Genomic DNA, 19118 nt, shown 5'->3' on the forward strand with positions numbered 1-19118 from the left:
AATGAATAAACATAAACAAACAAACATTAACGAATATAATTGGATGTTAACGAACACCTTATCTAACATGTTCAGAAATATAATTGAACGAAAATGACCTTTGTGTTTATTCATTTAGCTAATCGAATAAATAAACAAACTTTTTATTACATAGTTCAATTTATTTATAAGATTATGGTGCCAATTACGAGGATAAGCTCACTGTATATTAATATACTCTGATCTGTTCCTTACTCAACAACAGGACAAATTTTACATTCAACCCTTCTACAAAAATAATGAAAAGGACGATTTCACCCTTTTGGTAGGTAGCTCCCTAAAACCCCAAAACGAGATAAATACATAATGGCACCAATGTAAATAACTCCAATACGAATACTAATTATAAGTTCTTAACCACATCATCTCTATAAACAAAACAAACAAACTCACAGTTTTCAACTCTTCAAATCACAGTGTGGGGTAGGTAGGTAGTAAGATCATCATTCATCAACAATGGAGATTCATCATCGCAATAATCGCCGATCAAATCTTATTCTTCCACTTCTTCTAATCATAGCTGCCACCGTGCTGCCGTCGCCGGTGGCCGCCGGAGAGAAAGTTGAACTGTCGTTATATTACGAAGCTCTGTGTCCGTACTGCGAGAATTTTATACTCAACTATTTGTATAAGATATTCGATAACGGACTGATTTCAATCGTTGATCTCAAGCTCAGTCCCTACGGAAACGCTAAGCTTCGGTCCAATGGGACTATCGTCTGTCAGGTTCATTTAATTGATTCAAATTATTAGGTTTTACCTTTCGTTAATTGTTTGCATGATCTGGATTTAATCATTTGATAGATTAGGAAAAAGTTGTAGTGGAATTGTAAAATGATGGTATAAATAGGCTAAGCCAAGCCCGAGCTCGTGTAAACTCGAGCTAGGCTTATTTTAGTTTTAGAGGGCTCAGGTCGTTTAAAGCTGTATTTATAAAGCTTTAGCTCGGCTCGTTTGTTATTTATTATTTATAGCATTTTAGTAGTTTGAAAATTGTTTCGAAAAAAGACCGTATTTTTAGTTTATTTAGTTTTAAAAAATGGAAAATATAGTTTATAGGATAGTTAGTAATTTTTTTTTAGTCCGAGCTTTTCATTTTGATATGTTGCTAATTTACTAAATTAGGAATTAGGCAAAAAAATCTTTTAAAAAAATAGATAAAATTAATAGTTACTAAATTTATATGTATTTTAATAAATGAATAATAACAAATTTTAAAAATTTTGTGAGGATTAAATTTGGAGTGACAAGTGACAAAACATGTAGATTTTTATTAGAGAATATAGATATAGATATATTTTTTAGCTTTTATATATATTATGATACATATTATTTAATTATTTTTATCACATGTTTACTTTTAGTAATAGTTAGTGTATAAGTATGGTAAATTAAAATTATATAAATAAGAATGTGGTTTAGGTTCCTGGGCCGAAACTTAGAACTGCGGTGTGTGATTTTTTTAAATAATTAAAGTTAGCAGGTTATGCTCCGTCATTTATCCTTATTGATACATGAAACTTAGAAGTGCGGTGTGTGATTTTTTTATTTTTTTTAAATAATTCAAAATTAGTAGGTTATGCTCCGTCATTTCTCCTTATTGATACATGAAAGATAGAACCGTCTTATAGCCATGCCATATAAAGTAGTTAAAAGAGTCGTATTCATGTTTGATACTTGTGTAAAGTGTGTCGTCTCTAACCTATTAAACACGTTAAGACACGAACAGACAGCCCTACGAGTCGCCTCGAGTTCGTGCTAATTTATTTAATGAGCCTTAATAAAAGCTCAAGCTCGTTTAGGCTCACGAATTGGCTCGAGCTTGTGCTAGTTTATTAACTGAGCCTTAATAAAAGCTCGGGTCAAGCTCGTTTAAGCTCGGCTCGATTCAAGTTTTAACACGTCGATCTCAAGTAACTCACGAGCGGGTCGGGTCGTTTACACCCCTAAGCAGTGTTGTAGAACTCGCTAGGAGCTACACGAGCGATGGGGTTGGGTCTAGCGATTAATCTGGATTAATAGGGATTAATCAAATTGGAATTTATGTGTAATTTTCTAGATGTACATACACATACCAAATTTATATATAAAGTTTTCAATTTTGACTGATTTTAACCAAATAGCGATTACTTTGTAACTAGTTGATGGGGTAACGACTAGCGATTAATTGGAACCTAGTAGAGATTTTTACAACCATCTAATTGTATAGAAACTAAGTTTGCCGATTGCATTGCATGATGATCAAATATGGTTACAGGCTTACCGCTAAATACTTAAAGTCTTAAACACCACAAACAAGCTAAGATGATTTCATGTTGTTTTTGTTGCAGCATGGTGAATGGGAATGTGTGCTAAATAATGTAGAGGCCTGTGCAATCCATGCTTGGCCTGTAGTGGTAAGATTCAACAAAGTGTTTTTGACTATAGTCAAGCATCTTAATTGTTCTTCAGTGACCATTTTCCTGTTATCTTAATGCAGAGTGACCACTTCCCTTTTATCTATTGTGTGGAAAGTTTAATTAATGAAGAGAAATATGATGAATGGGGAACTTGTTTTGAGAAACTCAATTTGGACCCGAAACCTGTTACTGATTGCATTACTAGTGGGTACAGTTACGAGGTTAGTTACTTGATTACATGTTTATCCACACATCATTTGTTGAATTACTAATTTGTGATTTATTAATCATACATGTATTATGCAGCTTGCGCTGCAATATGCGGATGAAATAAACGCTCTTGAACCTCCTCATACTTATGTGCCATGGGTCGTTGTGGACGGTCAACCACTTTATGATGTGAGTATTTTGTTTTATTGTTAATAATGTAAGCTTGTAAGTTGTAACATAAATTGACATTTGACAAAATATTGTTTTGTGAGTTGCAGGATTACCCATATTTCATAAGCTTCATATGTAAAGCTTATAAAGGATCAAACGTGCCCCAAGCTTGCCTCGGTTTATCCCTCCCGACCACCACTCCAAACTACAGTGCGAAACGTTTTAATAATGTATGCTATAAAGAAGACGTAAATTCAAAGTCAAAGTCAAGACTTTCGGAAACCATCTCAGCAACCGATGCTTCTTACGTTAACTTGGCTGAATCCATGTAAGGTTAATGTGGTGTGTTTTTACAACTCTTTCTAGTAGCTACTTTTTATTGGGGTTGTGGACTTTTAAGTGGTGTATTGGTAACTTATAAACATGTATAATTATGATACCGATCTAGACAAAGTTTGTTGCATGCATGCGGTTAGTGTCTTTGTTCATATAACTGTTTTGAGGGCTGCTTTATACTCTTCACTGTTATGTGAATAATACCTTATTATCATCACAAATCCTGATTTCATAAGAGTAAACTCTTTAAAATAAAAGTTGGTATTTGATTACACTGCTTATATATATAGAAAATAGAATAGTAAGCAGTTGAGAATTTATGTGGGGGTCTGGGATCAAATTCCAGCATCACCCAAGTAAGCATCACCCAATTTACTTGGGGCCATGTGATTTACCTTCTCATGTCGGTGTTGGACCAGTCGGTGGGGGACGCCCAATAATGGCGTACATCCAATAGTACTCGTAAGTTTAAAACAAACTCTTGAGAAATCTAAGTTGGGCCTTGAAAAATACCCATAATATGCACTATTAACAAAGCTTGTGAAAGCTTCCATGGCTAGAAAAAAGATAAACATGGAAAGCAGATCACCTTGATGGACCCCGCATTGTGGGTGAGACCCGATTACAAGAACCGGAGTCCCAAAGTGGTAGAAAGATTAATTGACACAACACAGGAGATTTCAGTTGAGAGAATTGAAGGCATTTTCAAAGTTGATATCGAATAGCAGAGTACTCAACTTTGATTTCTTTAGCCATGATATTGTCTCGTTGATAAAAAGAGGTCTGTACACATCGATATAACCAACCCAATGACATGTTTGAGTCTATTAACAACATGTTGGAGATAACCTTACCGATACATCCAATTAGGTTTATAAACTGGAATTTACTTAGAGAGGTTGAGTCAAGAACTTTGGGAATTAGCCATAAGGGCACTAAACAAAATCTCGTTCAAGAAACTCCCAATATTAATGCTTGATGAAGGTAAAGTAAAAACTGTCTGTCCCGAAGCTTTCTCAATAAGTCCTTAGCAGCCGGTTCTTGGGGCGCATATACATGGATGAAGGGCATGAAACAAATCTGAATAAGCCTTAACCATCCCACTAACTAGTAAGAAACTCTTGTTCACAAAGCTATCAGGATGCCACAAAACAAGCCAGACCCTTAGATGGCCTGGTGGAATTAAACACGAAATCATATTCGATCGAAAAGCTTCCCCAAAATCTTTTGGAAAGGAATTTTTTGAACCATCAGCATTATTATACATAGTTTCTTGAAAACAAACAAAATTAATACCATGTGTTCTTTATTGCCATAAGAATTATTATCTAATGGATATGGGTCAGAAAGCCTTGGTCTGTTTCATGACCTGAGCTCACCAATAAAATAGGCCCTACATCTTTTTTCTCCATGAAGTTGCAACCACACTCCCTTAAGATCCACCACTCCAGTATCTACTATCTAGTGCTCACTTTGTAGGACTCGAACACACACCACTCTAATAAGGGATATACATGTGATGTTACTAGGCAAGAGGATATCAACATTTAGTACACTAGATAGGTATAAGTCTCAAACCGGGTTTAAGGCCCAAACAGGTTCAAGTTTTACATAAGTTTCATATAGATACACAATTAGATGCCAAATCACAAAGAAATTACAATAATAATACAAACAACAGTAGCACATAAGCACGTAAACCGAACGAACAACTTCACTGATAAAGAAAATAGACTAAATCATCACCCTTAATAAGATAGTTAGAAGGAGATATCCAAACCATGAAACTTTTCTTCAGTGATTTCATCCAAAATACGCCTCATTTCATCGGTTAGATGATTGGTCCAGTCACCAACCTTACCTTTCCTAAAGAAAGAATCATTAGATACACCCTCAATATAATTCCCATGCTTATTAACGTTACTTAACTTTTCAAAACTACATAGTTTAACAATTCCTTGAGCCGCACCTTCGGCCTCTTCCTCCTCTGTGAAGGGGTAGCCCAAGAACTTCGCAAGTCGCTTCACATTGTTCACTGTATCTTTTGTCATCTCCTCATACGTTAAGAATAAAACATTTTGGGGGTGTGCTAAATTGGCCTTACGATACCCTTTCACATGGTCCCAGTAGGGTCCGTATGGCACGATACCTTTAGAAAACCGCTTAAATGACTCTTCAAATGTCAGTAAACCCCTTGATTTGTCTCTTAACTTATTTGCAAAATGAAACAAAGAGACCAAAACATCTTTAGGGTCTCTGCATATGTAGACGACTAACCGACAACCCTGATCAAGAATGGACTGAGGCAGTAAAGTGTAGGCCATATGGGTAGCGAAGAGACGTGGCGCATCTGCATCTGCGTGCGCGTAAGTAGGTGTGTTTCTAAAAACTTCGGTTTCAACAAAGGGTACACAGTTATGGGGGTTAAAGACATGTAACGGGTGAGTTGAAAGGGAGTTGTTTTTATATCGGTTTCTGTTTACCAAAGCAAATGCTAGCGCCTTGAGCCATTTGGTGCCAGATTTAGGCGATGAAGCCAAGTAGATATCGGTTGGAAGAGCTTTGAAAGAGTCTTGTAAGGCCATCACAGATTCACTGAGACCACATTACCAGATAGATGCCAAAAGCCTTGATACATGTATAGGTTTTCAGTTATCCAAGCTTTCTCCTTTGGAAGAGCTAAAATTCTTTCTTTGTATCTATCATAAATGAGAGCCATATTCTTCCAATCTTCATCTTCATCTTCATCTTCATCACTGCGTTTACCTATCAAACAAGGAACAGGAGAAGCATGAGAAGCTGAAGGGCTAGACATTTGAAGGTCTCTTGTATGAAATCAAGGATTTCCACCCTTATTCTATACTATATATATATAATATGTAAGAGCAAATTAAGACGATGTAGATTTAAGTAATTTATAAAATAATCAACACATGGTACTATTACAAACTAAATTGGGTTTGCCCCCTCATCCATAGCATTCAACTTGTCAAATTTAATTAAAACTTTTATTTCTTTCATATCTTTTAATATATTGTATTTAAATAATAGCCGAACTTACCATTTGGACGTGCTTATTTTTGTCGACGTTTTGATATAAAAAATTTTCAATATCAATGTGTAGATTATTATGTACAATTCATTGAAGGATTAATGTACAACCCTTTAAAGCTAAATAACTAGATAATTTTAAAAGAAGAATTGAAACAGTTTGTTTTATCTAATGCAAATACAGTTTCTTCCGCTCCTTTTTTTTAATTTCCCATACTTCAACCAAATCCTTTTCACTATTTATTAGTTAACTAGTATTAACACCACCCGCGTTGCGGCAGGGTGTAAAACCGTGTATTTACATATCACTCAACTCGAAAGCATTAAGTTACCACCATCACCACCACTGCGTTCGGTCACCTTCCCATCACCAACGGCGAGTAACTTTCATTGACCATTAAGAAAACCGAACAAAAAGTAGACGTAAAAAATGTTGAAGCACAGACGCTCATTTGCGGCGTGAAATTAGACTGAAGCATAATATACAGAAAAAAAAATAACCAAGTCAACTTAACATCTACGCGTTGTGATGGGACCGTTAAACGGGAAAAATGGACATAAAAACGATGAACCACACACACGTGTTGCAACGTGTTAACTCGTTAAATTTAGATCAAAATATTAACAAAAAAATTGTAAAAGATGAAAAGCATATGAGACCAAAGTTGAAAGTGAAAATGTTAGGGATTAAATCTAAAAAATATTGTGACATATTTTTAAACTATGAAAATTATTGGTGCTAAAAATATAAAACTAAAAAATAAAAATAAAAACATCACAACAAAGAGGGTACAATAATATAAGCATGAAGAACAAATTTTGAAACACAATACTCCCACTTTTATTATTATATAAATTATTTAAAATTTTTTATTGCAAGTAAATTTAATATATATTTATATTATAATATATATATATATATATATATATATATATAATACATGCATAAAAACTTAGGAATATTCTAGCATAAAAATATTTATTAAATGGAATGATTTAAAAATATTTTCTAAATTAGGTGTTTTACGTTATTAATAGGGTTAAGTTATTGTTATTACTACTATTTTATTATTAACTAATCTATTATAAATTTTCTTCTTATTTTTATATTCCATCGTCCAATTACAAATGTTTTATTATTTTTCTTCAATAAATTCATTACAATTTTTGGTTATTTTTTAATTAAGTTATTATAATTTTTTAAAACAAAATAATGCGAAATACAACCGTAAATAAACCTGAAATGTGAAATAAGAAGTAAACAAACATCAAAACCATGATCTCAAGATCAAATTCAATAAAAAATAAAGTCAATTCGCTAATCGTCTCAATATATGTGTAGGCGCATTCGAGCTTGCATCTTCGGAGAGGTAATCGTGTATCTTAAAGGGCATATTCAAAAAATCAATGCCCTTAACCTTGCAACTTGAAGGCACCCCATCAGCTAATCATTGACTCCCACTACCACCTTGGACACCATTGCCTTCATTGGTTTCTACTCGTTAGCATCGACTCCTACGAGTCTCACTTTATAGATCAAATAGAAACTTTGCCCTGCCACAATCTTTAGCTAGGGCTGCCATTTTTATCCGCAACCCTAAAACCGGCCAGAAAATTTATTAACACGAACCTAAAAATACACATATTTACAAAACCTGAACCCGAATCTAACAAACCCGAACCCAATCCGAACTAATTTGAGTTGAGTACCAAGTACTTTTTAGTGGATTTTGGGTAAACCCGAATAACCAGTTTCACCTTGCTCTCCATAATAAATGTTATCTCATATTCATATTCTACATTGTCTATATTAAGACGCATGTATCAGTTATATTTGACAACTTTATTTATTTTTTTAAGTTCTTCTATATTTTTTAAGTAATTATGTTTTTTTTAAATTGAATATATCGTTGCGACGTGTTTATTTTTCTTAATGTTTTGAAGTAAATTTTATTTAATATCGAGATTTAGATCATAAGGTACAAGTTAGCGAAGCATTAATGTACAAGTCAATAAATCATTATTTAAAATTTAATATATTTTCATTTTTAATGAAGTTACAATAATGGTACTTCAATTTTACATAACTTTTGTTATTTCTATTAATATTTATATATTTTCCTCTTAATCTTTATCCATAAATTAATTGGTAAGTTTATTTATATATTTTTTCCTTTTATATGGTTGAATATATTATGTTTAAAAGAAATCTGAACATACCGTTGCGATGTAATTATTTTTGTCGACGTTTTGATATAAATTATAATCAGTATCTATATGTAAATTATAAGGTATATGTTTCTTCATATATGTTTTATAGAAATATGATTAAAATAACTCAAACTCTTCATATATGTTTTATGATTAAAATAACTCAAATTATATAAATATAAATATCCTAATAATCAAGACAAACTCGAGTTGAAGCTTTCAACTATAATTTCGAGTTGAGCTAAGTCATCTCTGTACAAGTTTGAGTCGAGCTAGCCTTGGCTCAGCTCGGCTGGCTAACAACCTTTAAGTGTTGTTCCTTGCTGTATCGTGCAGACACTCAACTAGTTATCAATAAAACTATGCTTTTAAAAAAAAAAATCTAATATGAAAACGTTATTTTCAAAATTCATTAAAATGAGGTATAAATGCATGGGAATAGAGAGGCCGATCATAAAGATTTAGGAAGAGAAGTAAATGAAGTAACCCAGTCTAGAGCTATTATTGCTTTAATAAATATACTTAATGTTATTATATTATTTAATTAACACTCAATTACTCATTTTATGAATTTTTTATTATTGTAGATTATATATTTTTCCAATTTAATACTATGAGTAAATTTCAACTTGCCTATTAATGAATATGATCATAAACAAACTTTAAATATATTTTCATTTTTAATGATAGTTACAATAATGTTACTTTAATTTTACATAACTTTTGTTATTTTTATTAATATTTATATATTTTCCTCTTAATCTTTATCCATAAATTTGGTAAGTTTATTTATATATATTTTCCTTTTATATGGTTGAATATATTATGTTTAAAAGAAATCTGAACATACCGTTGCGATGTAATTATTTTTGTCGACGTTTTGATGTAAATTATAATCAGTATCTAGATGTAAATTATAAGGTATATGTTTCTTCATATATGTTTTATGATTAAAATAACCCAAATTATATAAATATAAATATAAATATCATAATAATCAAGACAAACTTGAGTTGAAGCTTTCAACTATAATTTCGAGTTAAGCTGAGTCAGATCTGTACAAAGTTTGAGTCGAGCTAGCATTGGCTGGCTAACAACCTTTAAGTGTTGTTCCCCGTTGCATGGCGTGGACACTCAACTAGTTATCAATAAAACTCCGCTGTTAAAAATAAAAAAAATAATTTTCAAATATGAAAACGTTCTTTTCAAAATTCATTAAAATGAGGTATAAATGCATGGGAAATAGAGAGGTCGATCAGAAAGATTTAGGAAAAGAAGTAGATGAAGTAACCCAGTCTAGAACTATCATTGCTTTAATAAAATATATTTAATGTTATTATATTATTTAAGTAACACTCAATTACTCATTTTATGAATTTTTTATCATTATAGATTATATATATTTGTTCAAATTTAATATTATGAGTAAACTTTAACTTCCCTAATGAATATGATCATAAACAAACTTTAAATACGCATGCAATTTAAGTACTTGAACTTCAAAATATTTCGATGAATTATTTAATCAAATGGAAATTATCATATACTCCGTATTAACTAAATATTAATGTCTACTAAATTAAGCTCCATACCCACTTCAATGCGATTAATATAAAGTGAAATAAATTATTTTATTAACGTATCTCAGTCTTAAAAATATTAAGTTTAATAAAATATTGGCATGACCAAGAATTTAATGAAATTTATAGCTCCTCCATCCATCTTTGAAACACAGTAAATTATATTTTGACTATTTTTCTTTTTTAATAAAGAGTGAGTATATTGTTTGAAAAATTGTTTTTGCAATTCATCTTTTATTTATAAAGCAATATTTTTTAGGCGTAACCGTGAAAAATATAATATAAAATGATAAACAAAAAAATACAATGATTTTTTTCACTTACCATTGTAATTTTTTTGTTTTTTTATGAGAACGAGAAAGACGTTAGAAACATTTTTGTGTTTTAACTTGTATCGTTTTTTATTAAATTTTGAGTTATGATTTTTTATTTATTTAATTTTCTTTTTTTAAGGAGTTTTTTTGTGTGACTACAAATCTTTCTCATTTTTCTCATTTTGTTTCTCTTTATATATTAACTTCACCCATTTAATATACATACGAACATGAACAAAAAATTTGTGTTCGTTTAATTAAACGAACGAATGTGAACACATGTTTCGTTCGTTCATTTATGTCCATGTATTTATGTTAGTTTACATATTAAGAGAATATAATTAAATATTATCGTGACAATCAACTTAATATTTGTGTTTGTTCATTGGAGTGTGTTTATTTGTGTTCATTTACATTTGTTCATCTATATTCATTTATGTTTGTTTATTTTTGCTCGTGAACTGTTTGTCTAATATTTAAATGCATGAACATGAACATGTTCATTTTTTAAATAAACAAACACGAACACAAAATTTGTGTTCAATTAACTGTTCGTGTTCATTTAGAGTTAAACGAACGAACACTAACATGCCCTTGTTCATGTTCGTTCGGTTCGTTTAGAGGTTGTGCGTGAATGTCACCCCCCCATAAATCGAGGAATTCCCCACAGTTTGTCCCGGATTTGTTTTGGTGTGAGATGGCCGTTGAAGAACAATCAAATGATCGTTACAACTTAAAACAAAAACAAACAAACTATACATATATATAACTCAAATCAACCTACATTTTCACCTATTTCTACTTTCTTAAACTCCTCTCTACTCTTCAAATTCAAGAAATTTTTCACCCTAAAACATATTTTCACACAATGGATCCGTTTCAAACTTTGCCGGCTGTGTCATGTTAGGAAGAAAATATTGAAATGAGTAGGTGTAACTTTGAAGGAAATATTCTTACACTTATACGACCTCGAACAATTCTTCAATCGGATCCCATCGAGCACTTGAAGCACTTGCATCAATTGAGCCAGTTAAATAACTAAGTTATATGTTATTTTAATTAGTTGTTGCATTGTAATAAAATAAATTTCTAAGTTTTTGTAGGTTTAATATAAATATAAACATGTTTAGTAGTTTTGTTTTTTAAAAATAAATCAAAACAGAGAAAATTGAGAAAACAACACCCAGGTGTATGGGGAAAAGTGGAAACAAACCGGAAAAAAGTTGTTGGTCCTAGTCAGCGTTAAATATCACTTAACAAAGTTTTATTCAACAAAAATATAGTTAATTTATGCAAAATTTGAAATCAGTTTGTGAGAGCTCGACTTACAAAATTATGTCAAATCTACGGGTTTTCTTTGAATTAAAAATCGGTCATTCTTTAAAAATTTGATTTGAAAATATTTGTGTAATTTTGAGGTGTAAGCTTTCTTTGTTGTTTGTTTGCTAGCTTCTTGCTAGTTTGTGGTCTATGAAATTTGTTGTTAAAAAAAGGCAATTCTAACAACACCGCCGGTGTGGTTAGAAAACCGCATAAGACGCGACGGTAAGGAGTAAACGCGGCGGTGTGGTCAATCAATCAAATCAACTATCATCCCACCATTTCAAATCAACATATTATTATCATTAATATTAATATTACTAATATTAACTTAAGTTGATAAGTATAAGAATTTGATTTATATATAAATTTGTTTTAATTATTTGATCATGATTATTATGATAAAAAATGATATATATTTTGTCACACCCTAAAAATCCACTAACGGAGTTTTACCGTCAGAGGGTGTGAACTAACAGGATCGGAATCATTAGTTATAATCAAACCATAAAAACGTTTAAATGAAATTAAGTGCGGAAACGTAAAAACCAAAAAACAAAAGTTGCGTCACGCAGGACGACTTAAAAACCCAAGTAATAATAGTTAAAAACATGTTTGCATATCAGAATGTTCAAAAACCATGCATGATCCTATACCGCGCGCCCGCCTCGGCTACCTGAGAATAACATACTAAAAGTGTCAACACGAGGTTGGTGAGTTCACAAGTTTATATAAAATAAAGCGTTTAGCGTTTGCGTTCAGCGTTTTGCGTTTAACGTTTTGCGTTCAGCGTTTTGCGTTACCAGATAGTGTTAAATCAATTATATATCGATAGGTAGCTAGCCTATACAACAAGTATTACTAAGTGTTCGACACCGAAGCTGACTGTTTATCAAGTGCCTTGTCACCAGGTCATCCAGACCATGGTACGTGTTAGCCAAAATTACACCCGCTCGACCTCCATTCGAGTTTAGCGTTGGGTGGGGTTTGTCAAACCCAGTAGTACTACTCAACAGTGACTCGCTATTATCCAAATATTAACCGGTTCGATGTGTAGGACTTCAATTGTTTCGTTTGCCACTTAGCCTTTACAAGTGATATATAATTTACTAACAAAATATGAAATGCGTTTTTCGGAGTATGTTATCTCCCCCAAGTGAAAAGTGTTTAAAACAGTTTAAAGGGGTAAGTGAAACTCACTGTTTGCGAAGAATTCCCAAAATAAATCACCAAAGGATGCGCGTCACAGAAAAACTCTCTCTAGCGTTCTAAAACAACAAAGAGATTTTTTTTCTAAGTGTCGGAACTATTATCGAGTCTCTAGACTCGGCACATAATACCTATGCACACAATATGTTTCGTGTTTCGTTTGTGAATCGTGTGTGACTTTAACAAGTACATTTGTGATACATTACATGTGTGAGCAATTATTTACGTGTCATGTATTAATAATGTACATCACTAGCAATTACTCCCCGTGAGGGCAATTTGGTCACACATAACAATTAACTAGCAATTATTCCCCGCAAGGGCAATTTGGTCACTTAACTAGCAATTATTCCCCGCAAGGGCAATTTGGTCAAAACACGACAATTAATTAGCAATCATTCCCCTCAAGGGCAATTTGGTCAAAACACGACAAGTAGCTAGCAATTACCATGTTTCATGCAACTTTTACAAAATTCAGCAACTAGTTTCTTAACGACAGAATTCTACTTGTAAAACTAGTCTATTCCACCGATCATAGCATCTCAATTAATTTACCAAAAATCATCACAAAAGCATGTATGTGTTAGGTTTCCAGAACATATTTTGTTGTATTTTTATTCCATATATATTTTTCACAATGATCAATTTACCACAGCAAACTCATAACAGTCAAATTTATGCGCAACAGAATGTTATTTGAAATTCCCGTTAAACGAAAAATCCAACAAATGCAAGACCACTTGGGTTAGGTTTCTAACTCAACAAGTCAACTTCCAGAAGTGGAACCAACCCAATTGGTCTCGTAGTTCATGAGATATAAAATTTACAAAACAACCTAACAGCAGGTCTAACAACTCAGCTTTGCACAACGTTTTTGTAAAATCATAAAGGTTAACTTTTACACGTCCAAAAATTGCAAATTTATATTCTTTAGAAACTAGACTCAACCTAGTTTACTGTAGTATCAATAATCTCAACCAATTTTCACATTTACACCCCGTTACAGTCAATTGAACATCAACAACACAATCTGTCCAGAAACTGTTTGCAACAAAACTCAACATATTAACCATCTATAGACCACAATTCATGCATATAACATTCTAGACACCATAACCATTATCCATGCATATCAATCACACCATACATACATGGTTAGGGTTTTATTTGATCTCTAATCAAAGACACAACAATTAACATGTAATAATATCAATTCTAGTTATCAAATCATCGTCAATACATCATCAAATCAAACAAATCATATGAACACATTATATGGAGATTTTCGGAACCTAGGGTTTGTAATTAACCCATTAAAAATCGAAATCAAGTATAAAGGATGCATAGGATAGTCGTTTATACCTTCCTAGCACCTTAATCTTCAATCAAACTTGAACAATCTTGATTGTATGTGTGTGTATGAAGGCCGATCGCAAGGGGGGGGGGGGGGTTTAGAGGCTGCCGTCGGGTTTGGGAGAGAAAGAGAGAAGAGAGTTTAGGGTTTTATAATATTATTAATAATAATCATGTTACATCTAGGTCCCTCCACTTCCAAATGTTACTTTTCTAGCTTAATTAACTAGTTCTAGCACATTGAGTTAACGTTTATAACAATGTTATCACATAACACATAAGTCTAACACATAATTATCACATAATTATTGTTTTGACGTTTTTCGTTTATTCACTAATCGTTTGCGTCAACTCGTTTGCGTTTCGGTGCAATTCCCGAAAGACTACACATGTAGTAAGTGTCAAGCGTCATTTAAACCCTAGTTTAAATGTAATGAGGTATGCGTTATAGATTCAATGATCTTTAAGTTTGAATTAACGGAGTTGAGTTAACGGAGTTAACCTGAAATTGACGAATGTCACATATTTAAATAAATATACAATAAGTGATTTTAGTCTATAATATTAGGTGTTGGCTATTTGTTTAAAAAATATTAAATGAAATATACATCTTCATTTTGTTTTGATTTTTGGTGTTTTGGAATCAAAGCTCTCGTCGTTTTCTTTTTTGTTTATGTAGTTAAACTAATATTATGATCATGTTTATCTTACTACTTGGTTGGATTTACCTTTCAATATTAGAAAGCATAAAAAACATAAAACCATGTGATACAAAATATAAAAGTTCATAACAAGTTTCCGTTCATACAAAATTTGAACTTGTTATAAAAGTTCATAATAAGTTCATAAAAACTTCATAACATACAAAATATTAAAGTTTGATAGAATATTAAAAAGTAGTGTAAACCAATATTTACACTACCGTGTCCCCGTCTTCGTCCCCGTCGGTTGAGGCGCCGGCGCCGGCCCTTGATGTGCTAGCATCGTGATCAAAGCGTGGGGGAGGTAATGTGTAATCCTCACCGCGCTGTCGGCTGCCCTCTCTCTCCATCATCCAATCTATTTGACGTTGCATCCGTAGCACCGCGGCCTCGACTCTCCGTAAGCATGCATCCGTGGCATGGTCTAAACGCACAGCGCGATAGGTGCGCGTTGCGTGCTGCGGCACCCGTGGCTGACATTAAAATGAGAATTAAACGTTAATATTTAGACATAAACAAATAAATGTAAACGAGTTATAAAAGTAACCTGAACCTGCTCCGTTCCATCCGCCGCCTCATCCTCCCCCTCCCTTCTGTCCTCGTGGTTGTCGTCGACGTGCGCCTCCGGGGCAATCAATGGTGGAGGCTCGACTAATGGCACCGGTATGTACGGTGGCATACCGAAGTCCGTGACGAGACGGTCTCTTCTTGTCCCGTCGGGGTCCCTAAACTTGAGAACAATACGCATGCCCTGGGCGCTAGCACGGGTGAGCTCGCGGGGGGATACTGTCGGGATCGTAAGGGTAGGTAGCTGTGTTTCAAGTCCCAAATAACGATGCGCGTCATGTAGGGGCCACCAAGCAACGATCCTCTTCCCTGCCTGCGCGGGTATGTGGCGATGTAGTAGGCGAAGCCATGGGCGAGGTTGCAATCCACCCCCACCACCTCATAAACCATATATTACCAAAAACAACATCGTATGACACCTCTCTCCCAAACTCATTCAACAAGTTTCACCAAAACAAATACCAAACGTTTTCAAATAAACTAGGTGTGAATGTTACAAGAAAACAGGTGCGAAGACCACTAATGGTGGACGTGTGGATGCTATTTTGGACAACTGTGTCATCGTGTTCGATTGTTCTTCATATTTAATGATATTCGATTAGTACATAAAATTACATATTTTTATGTTAACTTAATCGCACAGTGCGTATAATATGTGGCTGTGATACATCGATTTAAATATTCAATCAAGCGGTTAAATCAACTATATCACATTCGACTCGCCAACTTGACATGATTCTAAGGTAGTCGTTTATACGATTTTCATACAAGGCCCTCCATCCGTAAGCCTCTTCTTTTGCAAATCTCGCCCAAGTAGTAACCGGCAAAGGCACCGGGAAATCCCCTTCAAGTTGTATATATAGCCAATGAGTATCTGTAACATTAGCAATGGCCAGTACCGGATGACCACGAAACAGATCTGGTCCCTCTCTCATTGGGAAAAATGTCTGGCTGCTATGCGGCTCCATGAGAATCAGAACGCAATTAAATTCTTGAGCAACGACGTATCCATGGGCGAGTAACTGAAACCAACGGTTGCGGGGCGCATCTTGAACCGTTTCTAAAAAATCCACCCGACTACGGGTCATCTAAAAAAAGGTGCTCCGTATTTAATCTTTCCCTCCACCAATCTGGGTTCCTATCCATCTCATTCTTCATGGCAACCCTAACCTCCCTCCAACAATTTTGACCCATTCCTAAACCCTCCGCAATTGCCCAAAAACCGCAGTTACCGTCAGGCTTTAAGTCTATGATCCTTGAGATGTAAGGGTAACTCCTGCTTGGAACAAGGCCCTTATACCGATTTACCGCTGCAACATCTTCAGGATAAACAGCTAAAGGAAAACCTATGGCAGCTCCAGTCTCCTTTTTATTAGACGACCGTTTTGAAGGTTTAGGAGTGGGCATCTTAAGCTGTGAATGGGACTGCGACCGCGAACGCTCCAAGAATGAGGGGGTTTGGTCAGTGTTCTGTGAGGACGAAGTAGGGTACGAGGAAGGGATATACGAGCTGTGCCTGGCGGCCTTGACCTTTTTTGTTTGCTAGTTTAGGTTTGGGCGCCCGCGAGGGTCCTCCCGTTTCTCTGGCTCTTTTTTATTTGAGTTGCCGGGAAGAACGGACCAAATCTTCGATAAAAGACTTCTTTTCTTTTTTCGATCTTTACGTATCAAAACCGTCTGTTTAAGTTCTTCCATTTCTGCCTCGAAGTCTTCTTCTTCTACCTGTGGGACTACTGGATCGAAGTCAAGCTTCCTCTAGAACGGGTCTATCGATTTTAGTGGAATAGGTACCAAAGCATCAAGGTGACGCTCCACCTCACAAGCACACGGCAACCCCATAGACGTTCGCAACTGGTGTCGGCACATATGTCCCGACTCGATCATCTTGTCAAGCTTTCCGTACTCCTTTTCTAATAGTGTAAGAGCCTTGATCGACACTTTATAATGTAGCATGTAAAAAACCTGAAGGTTATGGTCTCTCTTCAACGTAATCCGGGATTTTTCAAATGTTGCTCCGATTTCAATCTTCTGGGCTTCTATAAGCTCAAGGGTATAAGCCGCAAGTGCGTGGAGGGTGTTGTTGGCCCCGTTAAGGTGCCTTTTCAAGTTCGCGTGCTGACCCTCGACTCGGTTTGTTGTACTCTCGCCGAAGTTTAACCGATCGGCCATCCAGCAAGATACAAACTTTTCCTTGTCTCGTGAGAGCCAGCTATCATGGACATACTCCCATACCTCTGAAAACGAAACAAAACTAAACTTATCAAATGTACTACTAGATTAACACTTATTGTATATTAATAATCAGAACGACTTACTTTCTTTCCCAATTTTGAATAACATTCCTTGCAACTTTAAGCAGTTATATTCGTATTCATCGAACGTGGGAAACTCACACAAGACCGTCCATAATAGAGCGAAATCTTCTCTTGCCTCGCTGTCATAGATACCCTTCCACTTTTTCTTTATATTCTCACGTATGTGCCACCGGCACAGGTTTCTGGTAGAATTCGGGAATACTTGTTTACAAGAATTCATCAGGGCCGAGTCTCTGTCGGTGACTATGACGTGCAGCTCGATAGAATCCTCGAGCATACCTTTCAGGTGCTCGAGGGCCCATGTGAAATCCGTCTGGCGTTCCCTAAGTAGCACCGCTTGCGCGATACAGAACGACTTCGACGTCGACGTCACGCCAATAAACTGAACAAACGGCAACTTGTACATGTTTGTGTTTTAAGTGGTGTCAATCAGCAGCAAATGGGGGAACGCACGCCACATTTTATGCGACGTGTCATGACAAAAGAATACGTCCTCTACGCGTTTTGTGGCAGGGTTCTCCCGTGTGTGATAAACGAACCCGTTATTAATCAGAAAGCTTTCAAATACCTGCAGCCGGTTTTATTTGACGTTAATATATTTTTTTGAACATCCATTGCAACAAATCAAATTCAAAAACGTGAACCTGCATTGGGGTATCGCCAACTGTATTTTCTCTTCTCCAGCTCTCTATAAGATTGTGTATGTTCTTGTCAATAACGCAGGCTTCGAGAAACTGTCTTCGTAACAGTGGACCTATTTTTGATGTCTTCAAGCCATCCGCGTGTAACCTCGCAACCATATCAACCATCTCGTCGGTCATTCTCCTTAGATACGCGTGACCCTCCTTAAAGACGAACGGGTCGTGGTTGTGCGTCTCGTTTACGACCTCAAGCTTCCAAAATTACCAACACGGTTGTGCCTTCCTTTTAGCTTAAACGGACAGCCCTTCTTTATACTGCCTGTACGCCTGATTGTGGCGGTGAGTTTTGGTTCGCCGTCGCGATTGCATCCAAGATCCACGGACCTTGGCCTAGACCGCTGGACAACAACACACCCATGCTCCCGACCTCTTTTCTTCGCCCACTCCTCCAGCTCCTCACGGGAAGAAAATAACTGAAACAGTATTAACGTCAAATTTAAAACAAGTTCAAGCCAACTACAAATTACAAAATATTTTTATTAAACAAAACAAATCGGCTCGTACGATATCCGTTTTATATGACACCCTAGCCTCGCGAATGTAATTATCACCAACGTCGTCAGAATTATGTCTGCCGTAATCTTCATCAACATTCTCGTGGGGGGTTTTAAGAATATGGTCTGGTTCTGGTTGTGACCGAT

The 19118-nt window shown here is 35.0% G+C and overlaps 2 protein-coding genes and 1 pseudogene across 2 annotated transcripts; 1 reads left to right on the plus strand and 2 right to left on the minus strand.

Annotated features, from left to right (window-relative positions):
• Positions 1–471: 471 nt before the first annotated feature.
• LOC143587909 (gamma-interferon-responsive lysosomal thiol protein-like) lies at positions 472–3294 on the plus strand. Its single transcript, XM_077069069.1, has 5 exons — positions 472–765; positions 2370–2435; positions 2519–2659; positions 2745–2837; positions 2927–3294. Exons 1-5 carry the CDS (start codon positions 496–498, stop codon positions 3149–3151), a joined length of 795 nt encoding a protein of 264 aa, XP_076925184.1. The 5' UTR covers positions 472–495; the 3' UTR covers positions 3152–3294.
• Positions 3295–4783: 1489 nt separating this feature from the next.
• On the minus strand, positions 4784–5874 carry LOC143587910 (flavonol 4'-sulfotransferase pseudogene; annotated as a pseudogene).
• An 11342-nt stretch (positions 5875–17216) lies between these two features.
• On the minus strand, positions 17217–18182 carry LOC143587916 (protein FAR1-RELATED SEQUENCE 5-like). The gene is made up of 2 exons (XM_077069072.1): positions 17777–18182; positions 17217–17695 (listed from the first exon to the last, which is right to left on the minus strand). The coding sequence occupies exons 1-2, from the start codon at positions 18180–18182 to the stop codon at positions 17217–17219; spliced, it is 885 nt and encodes a 294-aa protein (XP_076925187.1).
• Between the last annotated feature and the right edge of the window lie 936 nt (positions 18183–19118).

Source organism: Bidens hawaiensis, unplaced genomic scaffold (assembly GCF_021521415.1).
Source record: "Bidens hawaiensis isolate Kalapana, Puna unplaced genomic scaffold, B.hawaiensis_p1.1 tig00035917_1, whole genome shotgun sequence".
NCBI classification, from domain to species: domain Eukaryota; kingdom Viridiplantae; phylum Streptophyta; class Magnoliopsida; order Asterales; family Asteraceae; genus Bidens; species Bidens hawaiensis.